The 14,329-nt window shown below is 45.8% G+C and overlaps 1 protein-coding gene across 1 annotated transcript; it reads left to right on the forward strand.

Annotated features, from left to right (window-relative positions):
* Positions 1 to 1,086: 1,086 nt before the first annotated feature.
* On the forward strand, positions 1,087 to 10,459 carry Mgarp (mitochondria localized glutamic acid rich protein). The gene is made up of 4 exons (XM_052178729.1): positions 1,087 to 1,512; positions 6,413 to 6,516; positions 7,189 to 7,282; positions 9,500 to 10,459. Exons 1-4 carry the CDS (start codon positions 1,431 to 1,433, stop codon positions 10,141 to 10,143), a joined length of 924 nt encoding a protein of 307 aa, XP_052034689.1. The 5' UTR covers positions 1,087 to 1,430; the 3' UTR covers positions 10,144 to 10,459.
* Positions 10,460 to 14,329: the final 3,870 nt, after the last annotated feature.

Here is a 14,329-nt window from a genome sequence, read left to right on the forward strand (position 1 = left end):
TCAGGAAATGTCTGCACCTTTTCGGTCAGCTACAGCAACAGCTAACATAAAAATGGCCTGAGGTGACAGAGAAGCAGCTGAAAATTCAGCAGATCTGACAACTAAAGGGCATGGGAGTTTGTTTGGGAAACGGCTCATTAAAATATGAAAAGAACCCACAAAAGAAGGTTCTCCTAGTTGAGACCGCCCGCTGCTGTACAAGGCAGAGACAACAGATATGGTCACTCACCAGACTGAGAGGGGCAGAGGACTCGAGACCCAGCACTGAGTCTTCCATCAGACTGAGCATACATCACATCTACTATGCTTCAGAGCTCTCCTCGGCCACCCTACTTGTGTCAACAAGATTCATAACCGTGTCCAGAGCATTGGTGGCAGCCGCATATGCCTTTAATCCCAACACCGCGGAGGCGGAGGCAGGGTTCCTGGTTTCTCGAGACAGAGTTTCTCTGTGTTGCCCTGGCTCCTGAAAATAGCTGGCCTTGCTTGGTCTACAGAGCGATTTTCAGGACACCTAGAGCTACACAGAGAAAACCTGACTCAAGAAACCAAGATTCACAATTCAGACCGAAGAGATGGCTTAGTGTTTAAGAGCGCTTGCTACTCCTCCAGAGGACCCTCTACCTAACTGTCCTGTTAGTGGATTGTTGGTTCCCCCCCCCTCCGACCCCCGCGCTCCCCCTAATGCCCTCGGTGGTTTGTTTGTTAGTTAGTTTTTGAGGCAGGGTCTCCTGTAGCCTACGGTGTTCTCAGACAAGCTGTGTTGTTAACGATCTTGAACTCCTGAGCCTCCTGCCTCCCCCTCCCGAGTAGTAACCTCTTGGCCACCACGTCTGTTTTTATGCACAGTTCGGTATAGAACACACGCTAGGTAAGCACTTTACCCTGTATCTAAAGTCCGGGACATAGTGGCTGGCTTAGAACTCAGCCATCGCCAGGGGGAAACCTCACCCTTCCTTTGATCATAAACCTGTAAAGTCGCCTGTTAAGTTTCCCCGCTACCTTTTCCTAGGAATGCTAACACGATGTGTGGGATAAAGTGGTCTTCCACCTGGAGAATAAATTCTGCCTGCGCATGAATCCTGAATCAGGCGCGCTTCTCTAAACGTGTCCTGCGTGCCCTGCAGATAACTCCATGGGACAGAGCGGGTCAGGCACGTAACAGCGTAACAGCGACTTCTAAGCTCCCTATCCTCTTCTGAGACTCAGGCATTTAGCGTCTGCGCAGGGGCACAGGAAAGCAACACTACTAATGCTGGGTAAGGGGACCAAGGTGCTAACCTTTAATTTAATCCCCTTCCCACCCAACCCCACCCCCGGGCTGGGGTGCACCGGACCTGGAGTCCCACCCGGGGCGGGGCGCTCCTGAAGCTCCTCCCTCTGAGCCTGGGTTGATTGCTCCGCTGCTGCATCTCAGCGCGCAACCCGCGATGTATCTCCGCAGGGCTGTGTCCAAAACACTGGCGCTGCCCCGGAGGGCGCCCCCCGGTCCCGCGCCGCTGGGGAAGGACGGTGAGTGCCCCGTACTTCTCCATGGGTCCAGGCTGGGCACCAGCGCCCCGAACCCGCCAGCACCTATTTGCAGAACTCAGGGAGAGTGAAGGAGCAGTGAGGGAGGGTCTCGGGCAAGCTCTCCGACGTTCTTGGAAACTCTAGAAATAAGGACTTTTTCTAGGATAGCCTCTGAATCCAAATTAGATTTCCTGGGTTACAATCTCGAAGTCCTGATCTCCGGCAAGTAATGTTCCTTCATTTTCTTAAGTAAGGACTACAGTGGCTATGGGTTATAATCAATAGATACGGAGTGAAAAAGACCAATTCGAAGGGGGTCCGGCTCACTCCAGAGGTAAAGGAACGGATGGGTAGGTGGACGTGGGGTGTTCACGTGTTCGTGGGCTCCAGGAGAAGTGTCGTTTCACTGAACACTGGTGATGCTAAGCCCCCGGCTTCTTCTGGCCCTGATCATCCCTTCGAAGTGGGGCAGCCCAAGCTTGCAGCAACATCAGCTTCGGATTAGGGAATGAGTAAGGAAATGGGGCACTCTTGGAAATTTTCTAAAGAAGCAGCATCCTGGAATACAGGAGCTTAACAGGTGTCGCGGCGCTGGGCCGGTTTGCGGGTCCTCTCCCAGCTGCCTACCCTCTGTCCATCACTGGGGCACAGCTCATGAACGTTAGAAAGTTCATTCTTGTTGTAACTTTGCCCCACTTATTGAGGCATCCGAGGCAGCGTCCAAAGCAAGGATTTGATCGAGAAAGACAGAAAAATGCCTGTGGAAACCCATGAGCCAGCGGGTGGTTTGGTTTGGTTCTGACACTTGTTTGCCCTGCTTTGATTAGGCCTGGGTTGGTGGTGGATGGTCTCAGGAAGGAGGCCTATTCACCTATTCTTTTAAACGCTGCTTGAAATAAGTATCCCCACAAGTATTAAGATGCCTTCCCCTCTGTATGTGTACCTCGGAAGAGAGCAACTTGCAGAGGCGAGAAGCCATTTATTTTAAACTGACTATAATGGGGACTGTTTTGGTGTTCAGATAAAGAAAAAGATAAGACATAAGACTTACCTCATCCTCCACAGAACTCTCTCTCTCTCTCTCTCTCTCTCTCTCTCTGTCACACACACACACACACACACACACACAAGCATAGACACACACCTCTCAGAGCCTGCATGTGCTCAGAGCTTGCAGGAGGCAGTGGGTGGGTACCAGGAACTGGCTTGGCTGCAGACCCCTGTACTCCCTTGAGTACATCTGCATCATATGTTTTGACATCCCCTGCCTCTCACCCCTCCCATTAGATCAAAATAAAGACAGTATTAACATAAATGTGCCGTTAGCAGTCCTGGATGCACCTAATTTTTTGTGGTACTAGGGATTGAATTGAGGGTCTATCAAAGGCCCCATAGGCAAGCCTACTTCTACTGAATAATTACTACTAAAATTTTTCGAGACAGGGTTTTCTGTGTAGCCCTGGCTGTCCTGAACTCACTCTGTAGACCAGGCTGGCCTCGAACTCAGAAATCCTCTTAACTCTTCCTCTCAAGAGCTGGGATTACAGGTCTGGGCCACCAGTCTGCATTGACAGAAACAGTAAATGTGTCTTTCTTTGTGGGCAGTAATTGATGTATTATTGGTACTTCTTACTTCAGTAAAAAATAAATTTGTTTCAGTGGTTATTTTTTGAAAGGCGTGTTTTAACAATCATTAAGTTTTGTCTGTAAAATGTAACTTTTTTCTTTCAACCACAGTAGAGTTTATTATTCCAAAGATTCCCACAGCCGGATTGCAAGTCTGAGGCGGGCCGCCTGCCTTCCTGGAAGTTCTTCCCCTGCCTCCCACTCTGGGGGAGCGCCACTTGGCTAAAGATCCCATACATCCCTGAATGCATTAAAATGAAACTTTTTAATGAATAATTTAGATTTACAATAGTTCATTGGGAAAATACCAGAAAGACAAAATATAAACATATAAATTAATCTTCCTATTCAGTAAATACCGTTATTTATGGCTAGCCTACTTGGTTTCTTTTTTTTTTTTTTTTTTTTCTTTTTGGTTTTTTGGATTTGGTTTTTTCGAGACAGGGTTTCTCTGTGTAACCCTGGCTGTCCTGGAACTCACTCTGTAGACCAGGCTGGCCTCGAACTCAGAAATCCACCTGCCTCTGCCTCCCAGAGTGCTGGGATTACAGGCGTCCACCACCACTGCCCGGCTAGAGATTTTCATTTTAAAGATTTATTTATATATTAAATGTAAGTACTCTGTAGTTGTCTTCAGACACACCAGAAGAGGGAGTCAGAGCTCATTACAGATGGTTGTGAGCTACTATGTGGTTGCTGGGATTTCAACTCAGGACCTTTGGAAGAGCAATCAGTGCTCTTAACCACTGAGCCATCTCTCCAGCCCCAGTTTTAGGGAGTTGTTGTTGTTGTTATTGTTATTGTTGTCGTCTTATAGAAACAAAGTCTAGCTATCCAGGCTGGTCTGAAACATTTATATCCCCCTGTCTTACTCTCCAAAGTCTTGGGATCACAGGTGTGCACCGGCATATTCAACAACTGCAGCTTTCTTTCTTTCTTTCTTTCTTTCTTTCTTTCTTTCTTTCTTTCTTTCTTTCTTTCTTTCTTTCTTTCTTCCTTCCTTCCTTTCTTTCTTTCTTTCTTTCTTTCTTTCTTTCTTTCTTTCTTTCTAAGAGGACCAGCCTCTCCTTTTTTTTTTGAAAGATGTATTTATTTGTTTCATGTATGTGGATATATTTATTGTCGATGTCTTCAAACACACCAGAAGACGGCATCAGATGCCCATTACAGATGGTTATGAGCTGCTGTGTGGATGCTGGGAATTGAACTCAGAACCTCTGGAAGAGCAGTCACTGCTCTTAACCATTGAGCCAGCCCTTTTTCTTTGTTTCTCAAGCACGTTTTTCTTGTGTACCTTGAGCCCATACATCTGAGATCTTCTGCTATAGGATATATGGCTGTGTATTTCCACATAGTATGTGGTTGCGTTTTATCATAGTCTGGAGAGCAGTTTAGAGCACTGGTTGCTCTTGCAGAAGATCTGAGTTCAATTTCAAGAACCCACAAGATGGCTCAAAACAGTCTGTGACTCCAGTACTGGAGAACCTAAAGGCAGACATGTGTGTTCCACACACATGCATGTGTTCCACACACATACATGCAGGCAGAACACTCACCCACATAAAATTATAGAACAAATACATCTTTTGGAATTGTTTTTCTTCAGCCAGGGCCACAAAGAAACCCTGTCGCAAGAAACAAAAGAAAACAAACAAACAAGTAAGTCCTAGACTTCACATTGTTCACATTATATAAACCTACTAAAATATATCTGGGGGCTGGAAAGATGGCTCAACAGTTAAGAGCACTGATTGCTCTTCTGAAGGTCCTGAGTTCAAATCCCAGCAACCACATGGTAGCTCACAACCATCTGTAATGAGATCTGTTGCTCTCTTCTGGTGTGTCTGAAGACAGCTACAATGTACTTAGCTGCCTATATATAATAATAAACAAATCTTTAAAAAATATGTTTTATAAATTCCTATTGAATATTTCTCTTACTGTTCTTTTAAATGAATCAACTGAAATTGTGTTTAAATCTACTTGTATTGTTAATAATTTTCTTTATATCTTCCTATTTAATAAGCTCTTTCTGGAGTGTATGGGGTATAACTTGCTCAGCAGGTAGTAACTTTGGATTTGATTCCTAGTATTCAAAAAAAAAATCCTGGATCAAATAATAAATCTATAGTTATACACATGTGTCAAAAGATTGTGAGGTGGGGCTCCTTTTTGTTATTTATTTATTTATTTACTTACTTACTTACTTACTTACTTATGGTGCTGGGGAGGGAACTCAGCCTCCTGCGTAGTAGCAGACACTCTCTACCATAAGTTGGGTGGGGAGTTGGTAGGGTTGTTTGTTTTAACGATGAGATGTGGATCAGTGAGTTGGTTCTGCAGGTACAGGTGCTCCTCATCAACCCTGATGAGCCCAAGTTTTATCTCCAGGACCCACATAGTGGGAGAAGAAAATCAGTTCCCACGAGTTGTCCTCTGACCTCTACCTACGTGCTAAACACATTCTTAGAAGTGAGATTTCATTCTGCGAGCCAGGCAGATCCCGACCGTCCTCCCTCCGCAGCCTCTGAAGCAGCTGAAACTAGAACATGCTCGCTCGCTCGCTTGCTCGCTCAGATCACAGATCTGTTTTTAAGCCAACAAAAGTCTCACCCCAAACCAGCCGAGTGGCTGTCATCCACCAAGAGGATTCAGGAGGGCTGAGAGAGAGAGAAAGGACAAGGGTGTGGCTGGCCTTGGCTAAGCAGCTAGTGCATTCTGGGCCTGTGCTCCACTCAATCTCAGGCACAAATTTTATCCTTAGGTATAAGGGCACTTAATTAATTTTTAAAACAATCCTTCCCTTCTTTCTCAAATGGACAGCTGGAAAAAATACGGGGAAAGGGAGGAGTGGTTATTTCTTTTTTTCTTCCTCCCCCTGCCCCCCAAGAGTTTCTCTGTATAGCCCTGGCTGTTCTGGAACTCACTCTGTAGCACAGGCTGGCCTCAAAGGAGTGGTTATTTCTGATGACGTAACTGTTGGACATGTGGGGAGGAACATGTTTCCTTTGCATTTCACTTGCATGTCGAGCTTACTCACTTGTTTGTTTTCACCCACATCTGCCCTTCTGTCATCAAGATGGCAGGCTCCACTGGGGTCGCCCAAATCAGGTGAGAGGCTGTTGGGTAAGAGCGCTACCCTGCTTTCAACACTGCCTTCCCAGAAGTGGAAATCTCCAACGATAATAGGAGAAAGTACTTAAAAGAGGTCATTATTTAGGATGCCTGTATTATGTGGCAAAAGTAACCGTGGTGCTTAAACTTGCTTTCCTAGCATCTCTTCGCCGAGTGTCGTCCAGCAAATTCCCTGGAACATCTGGCTCCAATATGATCTATTACCTGGTTGTAGGTGTGACAGTCAGTGCTGGTGGATATTATGTAAGTGCTTAAAGACCTATTAAGTAATTCGTGTGCCTTGCTTCCTAGCTCATGCTAGTACTCTGAGTTCAAGGCCAGCCTGGTCGGCATTCCAAGTTCCAGGTCAGCCAAGGCCCTTAATGGAGAAAGGTTCCATCTCCAAAACTGGGGGTTGGTTCAAGTGATGGTGGGCATGACTTCTGTGCTGCCCTGAAATTGTTCTTTATGCTTCTTTTAAGCTGCTGCTTCTTCTTCTTCTTCTTCTTCTTCTTCTTCTTCTTCTTCTTCTTCTTCTTCTTCTCCTCTTCTCCTCTTCCTCCTCCTCCTTCTCCTCCTCCTCCTCCTTCTCCTCCTCCTTCTCCTCCTCCTCTTCTTCTTCTCCTTTTCCTCCTTCCTCCTCCCCTCCTCTTCTTCCTCTTCCTCTTCTTCCTCCTTTTCCTCCTCCTTCTTCTTCCTTATCCTCCTCCTCCTCCTCCTTCTTGGGCAGGATTGTTCTGTGCAGCCCTTGGCTGTCCTTGAACTTACTCTGCAGACAAGGTCATCCTTTAACTCCAGAGCACTGTCTGTCTCTGCCCCTAGTGTGCTGGGAATAAAGGTGTTCGCCACCACTGTTCTTTGACTTTCTAATGGTAGTCTCAGTTGTATGAGATAAATCTTAGGGAGAAATAAAGCTAAGTGCACATTTTCTTTCAGACTTACAAGGCTTTCACATCAAAGCAAGTCAGACATACAGAACCTGTAACAGACCTGAAGGAACAAACAAAGGCGGAGTTACAACCACTTCAAGGTAAAGTAACTATCTTATTTTGTTTAGTTATTAGAGACAAGGTCTTATGACTCCAAGGCAGGATAACCCTAAACCCCTAAACGTGTGGTCATCCTGCCTCTGCCACGTGAGTGAATGAGGAACTACAGACATGGACTGCCACACCTCCCCCCCCCCTTTAGTACCTTAATCAAGAATGGCTATGTGTAGCATTCACTTGGGAAGGAAAGTCGCAGTAACCCACAATGTTCCAGGGAATTTGCTTGCTAGATGACACTCGGCAAAAAAAATGTTAGGAAAGCCAGTTTAAACATGGTTACTTTCAGGGGCTGGAGAGATGGCTCAGCAGTTAAGAGCACAGACTGTAGCCGGGCGGTGGTGGTGCATGCCTGTAATCCCAGCACTTGGGGAGGCAGAGGCAGGCAGATTTCTGAGTTCAAGGCCAGCCTAGTCTACAGAGTGAGTTCCAGGACAGCCAGGGCTACACAGAGAAACCCTGTCTCCAAAAACCAAACCAAAAAAAGAAAAAGAGAGAAAGAGAGAGAGAGAGCGAGCGAGCGAGAGAGCACTGTAATGGGATCCGATGCCCTGAGGACTGTGACTGTGTACTTACATGCATTAAAAAAATAGACAAAATTTAAAAAAAAAACATAAAAACAAAAAAACATGGTCACCTTCACCACATAATGCAGCATTGCAGCCATTTTATATAGTTACATCTTTAAAATACTTTCCCCTATTATCATTGTGGATTTTCACTTCAGGAAAAGCTACTCGTTTTGGATGAGTGCATCTGATAAATGAAGGAGATTTCTGTGTGTCCTGCTGACAGGCAGTTTTAATTCTTTGTATGGTAATATGATTGCTACTACTCAGACCTCCATTCGTGCAAACGCCATTTTAGAATCTGTCTCTCTCAGCAGTGTAACCTCTCATTTCCCTTGTTATTGTTCTAAATTATAAGCTAATTGTCAACTTTGATAAGCACCGTGTCTTTCCCAAAGTTACTTCACACAAGTTGAACCAGTGTTGTGCTCTGAGCCCTTCAGTCAAGAATTCAACCACTGTGAGACAGAACCTTACAGTTCCACAGTAACATCCATTTCCTGCCTAACATAGCTCACTTGAACTTCTTTTTGTTTTTTTCACTTGAACTTCTTAAAGATTTATTTTATGTGTGTAAGTGTTTTGCCTGCACACAGATTTGTACTACATGTGTACCTGGTCTGCCCCTCCCCAGCCCACCCCACATACAACACACACAAGAAGTCAGAAGAGGGCTGGCTCCCCTAGAAAAGAGTTGCAGGTGGTTGTGAGCCACCTTGTGGGGGCTGGGTACCAAACCTTGGTCCTCTGTAGGAGTAGCCAGTGCTCTGAAGACTGAGTCCTCTCTCTAGCCCCAAGCCAATCACTTTAAATTGATACTTTTTTATTTTTTATTTTTTTGGTTTTTTCTTCCAGACAGGGTTTCTCTGTGTAGCCCTGGCTGTCCTGGAACTCCCGCCTGCCTCTGCCTCCCAAGTGCTGAGATTACAGGCGTGCGCTACCATTGCCCCGCTACCTTTTTTTTTTCCTATCTCACTTATAAAGTCATTATCAATTACTGTGATTATTATTTAGAAACAGGGATATTAGCAACTCAGGAGTCAGGTTTTGATTTGTAGGGTTTTTTGTTTGTTTTGTTTTGTTTTTTCATCGGGATTGGTTTGGTTTGGTTTGGGAGGTTTTTGGTTGGTTTGTTTGGTTACTTGGTTTGTTTTGGGGGCTTTTGGTTTGGTTGTTCGTTGTTTTGTTGTTTGTTTTATTTTGTTTTTGAGATACTCTCATCATGTAGGCTAGGCTGAACCCTGAACTCATGAAAATCTACCTGCTGCCTCCACCTCTGAACACTGGAACCAAGAGTGTGCAGCGCCAGGCAGGGCTGCAGCACAGGGCAGGGCATTTAGCTTTCTTTTCTTTGTCATGACACTGGGACACTGTATTAGAGCCAGCAAGATGGCTTGGGAGGGTAAAGGTAATCACAGTGCTTGGGAAACGGAGCCGGGATGGGGAATGGGGTGGATCCAGAGTTGAAGATCATCTCAGGCTACTAAGGAGCAGATTCATGGCTAATCTAGTCTATAATAAGTGTTGTCTCAAAAATGTTTCCCTTCCCCCAAAATAGAATAGATTGTAGTATTCCACTTTACTCCCATACTCTCCCAATTAACACTTTGTTTAATGACCCAAATCTTAAAGGTGAGAAGGAGCACGTGACAGAAACCGAGAAAGCATGTTCAGAGACTGGAGAAATTTCTATAAAGGAAGCTGAATCGGTAGATGCTGAGGAAGTCCCAGAGGCAGCAGCTGTGCTTCCAGAAGAGTCTCAAGACTCCGCCTCCGAGGTCCCTGCCGAAGCTGCCCCGGTGGAGACAGCCGTAGAGAGCTCAGAGTCTGAGCTGAAGATCACGGACGCTTCCCTGGTGGAGACCACCGAGGGCGTCCCTGAGTCCACTCGGGAGGTGGAGAGTGCAGCCCCAGACCAGGCTGATGTTTGCAATGAGGGGGGCGGGACCAGCCAGGAGGGGGCTGACACCAGCCAGGAGGGGGCTGACACCAGCAAGGAGGAGGCTGACACCAGCAAGGAGGAGGCTGACACCAGCAAGGAGGAGGCTGACACCAGCAAGGAGGAGGCTGACACCAGCCAGGAGGGGGCTGACACCAGCCAGGAGGGGGCTGACAGCAAGGAGGCTGAAGGTACCACTACTGAGGACCTGAGCTCGGTCTCTGAGGAGAGTGACAAACTAGAAGAAAGCCCTCCCTCAGGCTCAGAACCCTCTGCCCAGCCTGAGTCACAAGAAGAAACCGAGGTCACAGCTGAAGCAGCATCACCCCAAGGCTGATCTGCAGAATTCTATAGTTGCTTTTGTATTTTTAGTAACCTTAGCCCTTCTTCCTAGAATATTTTAATATCCCTTAAAGAATTTGGCTTCACTGATAGATATTTGATTGGGATTGGGGTTTTTACATAGCTTAATAGTTTTCTACCCTCTAAAATCAGGCTGTGTTAAGACCTTAAATAGTGTTAAGTTTGGATTTAAATTTTACATTTTAGAAATTGAGTTATCTACGCAACTGGTGTCACTTTGATTTTGCTTTGCCTTTCTCTTACTTTATGATACGTAGATTATTGGGTTTGACGTGAGCTCACTTAAATAAAATTAGAAAATCCTAAATGTTTCTAGCCTTTCTTGTTGGGGGAGGGAAGCTTGTGATCCAGATAAGGATGACTCTGGCCCAGGCTGGCCTGGAGCTCACAGCCTCGCTCGGTGCCAGGGTCACAGATGCGAGCCACCATCACACCCAGCCTAGGAGTTCTTACGCCATATTCTTACTATGTACATGTAGAAATACAGTGTATTGTACATTAAGATACATCCATACGTCTTCCCACGAAGAAACCAAGCTTTGTGATAGCACCGAAGGGAAACCAGGGCTCTGGAGAGCTCTGCCCTTTCCCTGACTTGTTACGTAAGGGAGGACGCCATGCTTCTCTGGTTCAGTCAGTGTTTACTGAGGTCTTCGGCTTCCTGCCAGGAATCATTCATGCACGTATGCATCGCATGCAACAAATCCAGAGTGCCTCTCAGCCTACCAGCCGCTGTTCTAAGTAGTCCTCAGTACATATTTTGGAGTGGAATTAAATAACGAAACAAAGAAGAAAATTACATATAGGGATTAGGTAGAATTTGTAAGAATTGGTTGGGAGTGAAATTGTCATTTTGGATATGACATTTAAAGCAGGTATTTTTTATTTTATTTTATCACAAGCCTTGATTCAAATGTACAATGTAGCCCCAAAGCTAGCATTAAACTTCAAATCCTCCTGCCTCAGTGTCCTAGATTCCTAGATATGTGCCACCAACCCAACCAGAACAAACCTTTTTTTTTTTTACGAGGTGCCTTTTAATAAAGACGGGTGACTCCGTAGAGGAGATGGAGAACTGAGTGAGGCGGAGAGTCGGATGATCTGCAGCCAGTGCATGCTGGGAAGTTCCAGAATTTTGAGGTGGTCGGTATGAGTAAATGGAACAAGAACGGGGAAGAATATCTGGAGATGTCTCAGAAAAGGAGGGGAGCTGGGGACGCCAGGCAGGATTGTGCTTGCCTATGTTATCCTAGCACTCAGGGACTGGGCAAGAAAGATCATGAGTTCAAGGTCAGCTTTAGCTACATACATAGAAAGACCTTGTTTCAAAAGAGAAGCGGGGTGGGGTAGGGGGAGATGGCCTAGATAACACGGAGTTATGCAAGATTCGGGGCATTACTGGGGTTAAATGTGGCCACTGCTGACGTTCTGTTTTGATCCCCTTAACTGGATACATTTGCTCCCAGCTGCTCTGAAGAGTCAGCATCCTCCAACCCCCTCCCCGCTTGGCCCTCACCCCAGGCAGCACATAACCAATGACTGACTCTCAGAGCAGCAAAAACTAGGGCCAGCTGCAAAGCTGTACCTGAGTGGGATTGGAACTAAAGCCGGTCCCTGAAGAGATTATGTCCTGCTTAAAGGAAGTTTTCCTGCTTCCCTCCCCCATTCTCCAGAGAGCGTTCTTCCAGTAAGTAACAGTGCTCACTGATGACCCTGCGTCTAGGGGATTTTACTTAGGATGGTTGATGGTGAGCATGCCTAGCTTGGGAAGGAATAGAAGTATGGAAGGAAAATCCTAAGCAGCTAACGCCCTGGGATTTGAGAGGTAAAGACACAGACAGCGCGGGGCTCAATCACGACAGAACAGAACAGCACTTCGTATTTACCTCTGATTTGATTCAGCATCAAGTCTTAATGAGACCCATAAACCTAAGACCTGTGGATGAATTAAAGAGTTGCTCAGTCGGGGCTGGAGAGATGGCTCAGTGGCTAAAAGAACTCACCATTCTTCTGAAGGTCTTGAGTTCAGTGCTCAGAACCCACATTGGCAGCTCACAGTTTCTCTGATGCTGCTCTGCAGATGTGCATGCAGACAAAGTACCCATATAAATAGATAAGTGAATAAATAAATACTAAATAAATAAGTGAGATGAAACAGAAGATACACAGAGAAGCAGACACACACACACACACAGAGAGAGGGGGGAGAGAGAGATTGTTATTTTTTAATTAATTAATCGAGTTTTGGAGACAGGGTTTCTCTGTGTAGCCCTACCTGTCCTAGAACTCACTTTGTAGACCAGGCTCTATCTCCCAAGTGCTAGGATTAAAGACATGTGCTATGCCACCTATCTTAGTCACTGTTTTAGTTGAGATAGTTTCTGCTGTAAAGAAGAGAAACTAATTGAAAATTATTCAAGAACAGAGGCAGTTATCACACAACTAGAGCATCCAAGGCTGGCTCTGTGACTCAGTCACCCAGAGCTGGGACGGGACGTTTATCCTCATGCTTTCAATCAAGCATGCTTGGCAGCTGGGCCTGGAGACTTAGCCCAGGGGCTGAGAACACTTACCGAGGACCTGGACTCAGTTCCCAGCACCCACATCTGGCATCTGTGCCATAGATCAGCCACAAAAAAGAAGTTCTCTTATCTTAGAAAGCAAACCTTAAGTGTAGACTTCTCTTTTCAACACCCTATTGTAGAAGAACCTAAAACAAAACTAGACTAGTATGATAAAAGTTCATGTGCCCTACATGAAGATTTACCAGCTGTAACCTTACGGTAAACTTCCCCTGTCGCCTCCAACCACTATGCCTTAGGCTCTGCCTGTAGCTAATACCAGATACAGAAGTGAGGCTCTATAGTCGAACCTATGAAATGGAATCTATGCATGCAACATGAAAATGATATTTTGGATAGGGAGCTAGCTCAGGGACAGAGCCCTTGCCTGGTCTTCTGACCCCAGCACGGTACAACAAGAAAAGCGACATTTAAATGTAGGTCCATCCGGGCTCATTCCCAGGGACCCACTTCCCCAAAGGGGCTATACAGCCTTCCCACACAGCACCATCAATCAGGGATCAGGTGTACAAACAGGACCCTACAAGGGACATTTTACAACCCCTATAGATTGGTTGAGAGATCTGACTACTGCTGAGATAAATACTAACAAATTAGTGTATTGATATTTGCAGCATTGGTAATCAAACCCAGAGCCTTGCTTCTGCCAGGCTGGCTCTCTTATCTCCATGCCACACTGCCATGCATAAAGCCAAATTATTGCCATAAAATATCTACTGACTGACTTGGAACCGACCTCCACACAAACTTACACACACACACACACACACACACACAACCATACATATACATATAGACACACACACATATATACACTCACACACATACACACATATAGATACATACACACACTGATAGACATACACACTTACACATATACACTATTTACTACTTTCATGCACATACAGATACACACATACAAACACACACATATAGACACATACACACACACAACACACACACACACAAACACACAAAATAAGCAAGACCCCTTATTCTGCTCATTGTGTTTTCCTGCAGGGCTCAAACACTTTCCTTCTGTACAATTCAGACACCATAAATGACTTTACATTAGTTCTTGAAACACACATCCCTGTTGCACAACAACTGTGCAAATGTAAGGGCTGGAAAGGCACCCCATGGTTTCTTGATTGCTAACTGATGTGGGCGGGCCCAGGCCACTGTGGGTGGTGCCATTCCCTAGTTAGTGGGCTTGGGCTATCTGAGAAAGTTTGCTGAAGCCAGACTTGGTGGCATTTGGGAGATAGAAGCAGGTGGATCTCTAAATTTAAGGTCAGCCTGATCTACACAGTGAGTTGTAAATCAGCCAAGGCTACACAGAGGAATCCTGTGTAGGATTTAGTCTGAAAAACTAAAAGGGCATAAAAAGGAGGAGGAAGAGGAGGAGGGGGGAGGAGCAGGAGGAGGAGGAAGAGGAGAAGAAGGAGGTGGAGGAGGAGGAGGAGGAGGAGGAGGAGGAGGAGGAGGAGGAGGAGGAGAGAGGCTGCCTGCTGAAAGTGAACCTGTAGAAAGCAAGAAAGTTGAGCTTTTCTCTGGGCTCTGCCTCAGTTCCTGCCT

Source organism: Apodemus sylvaticus, chromosome 4 (genome assembly GCF_947179515.1).
Source record: "Apodemus sylvaticus chromosome 4, mApoSyl1.1, whole genome shotgun sequence".
NCBI classification, from domain to species: Eukaryota; Metazoa; Chordata; class Mammalia; order Rodentia; family Muridae; genus Apodemus; species Apodemus sylvaticus.

What these genes read in the sequence shown, in the direction of transcription:
- Mgarp (XM_052178729.1), top strand. Translation starts at nt 1,431, where the DNA reads ATGTATCTCCGCAGGGCTGTGTCCAAAACACTGGCGCTGCCCCGGAGG. An exon ending in TCAGTGCTGGTGGATATTAT is followed by an intron (nt 6,517 to 7,188) that starts GTAAGTGCTTAA and finishes ATTTTCTTTCAG; the next exon opens with ACTTACAAGGCTTTCACATC. An exon ending in GGAGTTACAACCACTTCAAG is followed by an intron (nt 7,283 to 9,499) that starts GTAAAGTAACTA and finishes CAAATCTTAAAG; the next exon opens with GTGAGAAGGAGCACGTGACA.